This window comes from Frankliniella occidentalis, unplaced genomic scaffold (assembly GCF_000697945.3).
Source record: "Frankliniella occidentalis isolate FOCC.00 unplaced genomic scaffold, Focc_3.1 Scaffold19, whole genome shotgun sequence".
NCBI lineage: Eukaryota > Metazoa > Arthropoda > Insecta > Thysanoptera > Thripidae > Frankliniella > Frankliniella occidentalis.
In genome coordinates, this window is record NW_026267149.1 from 1977179 (window position 1) to 1983013 (window position 5835).

The 5835-nt window shown below is 57.8% G+C and overlaps 2 protein-coding genes across 6 annotated transcripts in view; one reads left to right on the forward strand and one right to left on the reverse strand.

Annotated features, from left to right (window-relative positions):
* The window catches only part of LOC113207075 (microtubule-associated protein RP/EB family member 1), a 389806-nt gene that overhangs the window by 334410 nt on the left and 49561 nt on the right, over positions 1-5835 (reverse strand). The gene's annotated exons all lie outside the window — the stretch shown is intronic.
* LOC113207082 (uncharacterized) overlaps positions 1-5835 on the forward strand; it is a 58484-nt gene that overhangs the window by 2685 nt on the left and 49964 nt on the right. Inside the window, exon 2 of the mRNA XM_052264470.1 lies at positions 4308-4432. Coding sequence (XP_052120430.1) covers positions 4345-4432 — 88 coding nt within the window. The 5' untranslated portion in view covers positions 4308-4344. The remainder of the gene's footprint in view (positions 1-4307; positions 4433-5835) is intronic.

The window sequence follows — 5835 nt, forward strand, 5'->3', positions numbered from 1 at the left end:
CGCGCCGGGCCGGGCCGCAGGGGGCGGTGATTGGCTGCGTGGCGCCGGTCGCGTCGCGCGTCAGCTCGAGGCTCGCCCCAATATGTCTCGGTAACGGAACAACCCCGCCGTTCGGCCCCGCTCGTCTCTTGCGGGAAAGGAATCTGTCTCGCCCCAAAGTCCCATCGCGCCACCGTTGCCTGGGTGAGCCCTCATTGATTGACGCTCCAATCAGTTAAGTTTTGTCTTTGCGACTGCGGACGGTGCGTGGCGATCCCGCTCTCTGAAAGCGCTTCCTGGCCTTAGGCGGAGCAGGCTCGGAGCAGGCGGGTCGCACCAATATGCCCTGCGCTTGGTAGCTGACTCTGACCCCGGCGGAGCCACACGTGTCCGACAGGCCCTGCTGGCTGTCCAGCCGGATGCCCTGCGGCCTGGTTGCCGTGTCGAGCTCTGCAGCTGGAGTCCTGCTGCTGCTAGAGGTGTCCTCTCCGAATGGAGCAAGGTGCTGGCGGCGCTCTGAATGCCAATGAGCTCCCCGTCAGAAACACGCCCCGCCCCCTCCCCCTTTCTTTCCTATTTCCCTTATCTAGCCCCTATCCACACCTAGCCTCCTCCACCCCTTGCCAACCCCCCTCCTAAACATGGGTCCTCCGCTATAGATATGGGCCGCGTGGCATGGGGCTGACACCGAGGTCAGCTCAGCCCACTTGCGCGTGCACTAATCGAGAGGGAGAGAGAGGGGGGGGGGTGAGTAGGGAGTTTAGCTCTCAAAATTAGTGACTAACCCCTGTCGTTCAGCTGTGCTGAACAGCTCTACGCCAACTCTCCTGACGGCCGTTTATGAGGGAGCTTGACTCCTCTCTAAATGGCTCGATGTCGCCACACACCGGCGACCTCGCCACTGCTCGCACACGTTGCGGCAACAGTTTCAAAGGGCCTCGGCTGGGTGGCGTGCTCCCCCCCGGCCCGCTGGCGTCGTGAGCGCCCGCCCAGTTTGTGCTCTGCTCCACGCGTAAAGGCTGCGACCGATATGGCCGGCCTGGGCAGCGCGCGGGGGCCGTAAAAGGCAAAAATGTTTACTGCGACCAGCTGTTTGCAGAGTTGGCGGAAGTGGCGCGGCGGAGACTTTGGTCCGCCTCCTGCACATTGTCGCACCCAGCATCCCCAGCTCCACCGGCTCCGCGGAGCGAGACCAAATAATGCGACTGCGCGGGACAAAACGGCGCTACCTGTTAGGAGTGCGTTACCGTATCACTTCCGCGACATTTGGCAGAAGAGTGAACCGGTTGTGTGCGTGTGAGAGAGAGAGTAAGAGAGAGAGAGAGAGAGAGAGAGAGAGAGAGAGTAGCGCGTGGGCGGCGCGCTTGCGCTTGGATGCACACACAGGCAGACGTGTGTGTAGGCTCGCCTGGGCGACACACGTGTAGTGCGTGTGGCCTACCCTGTACTTGGTGGGCGCGCTCCTCGGTAGAGCTCTAGGGGGAGGGAGTGAGAGAGAGAGAGAGAGAGAGAGAGAAGGAGGGAGAGAAGGAGAGAGAGAAGGAGAGAGTGGAGGCGACAGAGATCATAGTATTCCATCGCCCGTGCACGCTATTTAGACGCTCACAAAGTTTCCGGAGGTTGTGTGTGTGCGCGTGCGTGCGTGCGTGCACGTGCTGAGTGCCCCATGATGCGTAAAGAGGCTCGTGGCTGCGAGGCCGTGGCGCGCGCGCGAAGGTATCACCAAGATGGCTTGTGAAACATGGCGACTGAAAGTTTGGACGCGCCGAGGGTGGCGTGGCGTAGCGTGGAGGGGCCTCGAAGCGCGCGACGGGGCGCAGTATGAGTTCAATGGGTGGACTTGAAACTTGCGCCGCGCTCGTGTATCCGCAGCAACTCGCCATGCGTGGCAGGGAGACGTAGGGGGCGAGGGCGGAAGGCTTTCTGCGGGGTTGGAAACCTTACCAGCGCTGGTGTCGAGGCAAGGGGGAGGGGGGGGGAGGGGGGTCAGCAGCAGGGGTTCTCAAATTGGCAGTGCGAGGGCCAGGGCAGGCGGGCCGGGCGCGAGGGGACAGGCCTCTGCGGTTCCCACGGGCCTAGTGAAGGGATCGACTCACATAATGAAGGGTATTCCTACGCACAGGGGGCGGGTCACGAAATAATTTGGTCCAGCCGTGGATTTAATTATGGGCTGGACGGGCAGAAAGGTAGATGGCAGGCGAAAACAACAACAGAAGTCGAGAGCTGTCGTCGTTGGCTCGGCGAGTGGTGACGCACGTATGGCTGCCGTCTTGTTCTGAAAAATGGAAAGGGAAGATTGAGCACGGCCAGGAAGCGAAGAGATGAGGATTGGGGGAGGGGACCGCTCCGCTCCCCATCCCCCATCCCCTCGGCTCTCCTCCTGTCTCTCTCGTTCGTCCCCAAGCTGGCGTAGTTGCGTTGCAGTGTCACCGTCCAACATAGAAACTGTCATGGTTGTACTCTCAGTTAATGCGATCACTGGAAAAATTCTGAGTTTACCACACGGAGAAAAAAGTTTTGTAACTAAATTAGTGTTTAGTCTGACCCCTCAGTCACACCCGTTAGACGTTTCAAATCGGCACCCTGCACCCCTAATTTCTTCCACTCTTTACCATGGAAATGAGGAAGGGGGGGAGGGGGGCTGGGAGGCGTAGGGGTTGGTGGGTTCTTCCTGTTGCACCCTACTTCTGCCCAGAACTCTCGCCTTTCGGACGGTCATTTGCACCCCCCTTCCTCTCGCCACCCTCACCACGCGCCCCGCCGCCGCATGCGATTCCTTTGGTACGGCAGCTCAGCCGGGGCCACGGCCCGACAGAAAATCGCGTTTTGATGGGCGGGGCTCTTAAACCAAGATTGCGGCGAGGCCGGCCTAATCAGTTTGATTGAAATTTAAGGACTTGGGCGATTTATAGTGGCAGCGCTACGCCACACCGTGAGGCAGCGGGTGGGCCGATTTTTATAGCAATCCTGCCCTGCGGGGAAAACGAGGCAAACTTTTTTTCGGTGATCTGCATCGTCGAACCTGACGATAACAAGGCCAGCCGTAGGAAAGGGGAAAAAAACAGTGGGTTTTTGTCTATTTTTTTGCTGTAAAATATTTTTTTCATTTTTTTTTATTTTGTTTTGCTTGATATTTTGTCGGCAGACCGAAGGGCGGTGGCCTTGACTGTGTTTGTGCCCCGGGGGCCGCGGAACCACAATCGGAAGCTGGTCGGCGGGGAGGGGCGCGGAGGGATGCGCCCGCCGCTGTACAACACACGCGTACACGGCGCGCCTCCCGTGCGCCGCTGCCCCGCCCGCCCCTCGGGACCGCTGCTCTGTAATTATTGTGCTTCCCGTGATGAATTTATTCCGGATGAGCCCGTAAAACACACGCAGCATCTGTTGCGTGTTTGTCGGCTCCCCCTCCTCTCCATCCCCTCTTCCTCCTCCCCCTGCTGGCAGCCTCATTGTGCTGCTCGCTGTTGTGCTGCGGACTCGCCTGCAGGTATCGGTTTAGCGCGCAACGCCTCGGTAGTGCGAGCTGCGGTTCGAGTAGTTTGTCCGAGCGGTTAACGTCTGCCCACTGAGCAGCTTTATCGGCTGCGTCGTCTTCGCGGTATAATACGACTTGTTTCCTAGTTTTTAGCTCAAAAATCAGTGAGACGAACTATTCGTCATCGATTTCACTACCCACGCTGGCACGGGAGAGGAAGGTAGTTGGTAGTTGAAACCTGAAAAGTGAAATCCGGAACTGCAGAAAAGGACAATAATTATCAAAAATCACAATGGACCCAAAGAAAAGGTTCTTCATTGTGTCGTACCTGATGTTTCCCTCTCCTTTAAATGATAGTAAAATGTTAGCAACGACTTGGAAAGAAGACGTTTTGCGACACGTGTGCTTCTTCTCTGCGGCTCTCTGCTGCTCGCTCTCTAATGGCGATGAGGTGCGGGCGCCTCACACCTGGCCGCGCGCCCCACCGCGCCCCAGGCCACCCTCCACTTCTTTTATCACGCCCTCCGAGTCGGGGCTGGAGAGGAAGGTTTCTTTTGAGATGGAAATCAAGAGTGCGGAAGGGTAAGCGGCCGCGTCAGGCGTAACGGCCCCGGAGATTCACTCGGTTTGCCGAATCTGACGATGATTTCTCGCGGAGGGAAAAATCCACGCAGAGAAATGAGCCGCGACGTGCTGGCATGATGTGATGCTGATGGACGGAACGAGATTCCGCACGGAAAAGTGTCCGTCAAAATCTTCGCGTAGCTGGCAGCCACCAGAAGTTTTTCTGTTTGTGCCTTTCGCTTGCTTACCGGTTTTCATTTATTTGTATGGACTTGTCTGTCTGTTTCAGAGCATGGGCTGGGCGGGACGTGGCTAGACGCTCGGCCATGAGGCGGGGCTGCGGGGCCATGGGCGGGGCGCCCGTCGCCTCGCTCTACGCCCTGCTGGCCTTCATGGCGCTGCTCGCGTCGGCAGGTGAGTCCAGTGCGCACCCCGCCGCGGGGAAGGGAGGAAGAGCGCGGGGGACGCACCCACCCCCTCCTCCTTCCAGAACCCTCCGCTGAGCACGGGGCAAAAAGGCGACTGAGCAAGAATGAGAGACAAACTTGCCATGGTAATCGGATTAAGGCGGGTCCAGATGTGACTCTTTCAGCAGCAGCCGGCAGACGAGCAGGCCGGGCTGGGCGGGAAGAAACCGTTTTGAGTCGCAAAAAGCCAAGGCGGGCTGCTGAGGCGCACGGCCGCTGAGCAGTCTTTGGTCGCAGCCGCCCGCTGAGGTGGGGGGACCGCCCCAGCAGACAGCAGCCTACCCTCTAAATTTCATATCGACTTTAATGGCGCTTCAAACTGTTGTTCAAATCTTCAAAAGGGGTAACAGAGTGACATACCTACAATTTTGATAAGCCTTATGAAAAAGCGTAAACGTTTCCGATTCAAATAATTAAAATGATTCGGATGGAAATTCGTACACGCCACATGCATATTTGAGATTAAAAAAAACACCTTTTTCGGGACAGAAACAAGTGGTGGTACCACAATGTAGGCGCATCGCAGTGGGGCTGTGCTTCTTCGTTAGATATCACGAAGCCTGTTACGCAAACATGGTCTTGCAAACGTAGAGCTAGCACTCTTGCACACTCAGTTTTGTGGCTTCAGACGCTCGTTGGCAGTTGGCGCTTAAAGGCCACTGTACTGTGCATCGCTGTTGGTGCGTCTGAAGCCACAATACTGAGCGTGGGTCCTTGCTTCCAGCACCTGAAGACCTGAAGCCATGGCAGGTTGTGCACACCAGCTTGCTGTTGGTTGCCGCTATTCTTGCCATTGTCAGCGGCAGCTCAACCGTGTCTATCGACACTGTAAAATCAAGTGTCAGATTGCTATGCTTTATAGAGTGTTGCCCCCTCGAGCCAATGTGAAGCACTTTGGTGCTCTACACACTTTAGCTCATGTGGGGCAGTAGTAAGTGTTCTACCTTAGTTAATGCAAAGCACCGTGCCCCACATTACCTGGAGTCTTTCACTCGATTTAACAGTTTATACGTGCCAAGTGATGGTTCCCTCCCCTGTACCAGTGCGGTCGGGGAGCTATGAGGCACGTTGCGGGGCGCGTCACGTTCGTGTCTGTCGCGCTGAGCTCGTTACGCGATGGCAACGCTAGTTAGCGGCGTGAAGGGCGCCTTCCTGGTCCCCGGCTAAGTGGTCCCGCGCGGCCCGCCGCAGCCAGCGCGGCCGGCCCGAGTCACGCGGTGCGGTGCGTGCTAAGGGGCCCCCGCCCGCCACGCCGTGTCAAGGCGCGACAGACTCTGTATGAATGAACGGCTGCCTCCTCTTTGGAGGGCCCTTCTTTTCGCGTTGCGAAGCCGAGTCGCTCACCAGTGC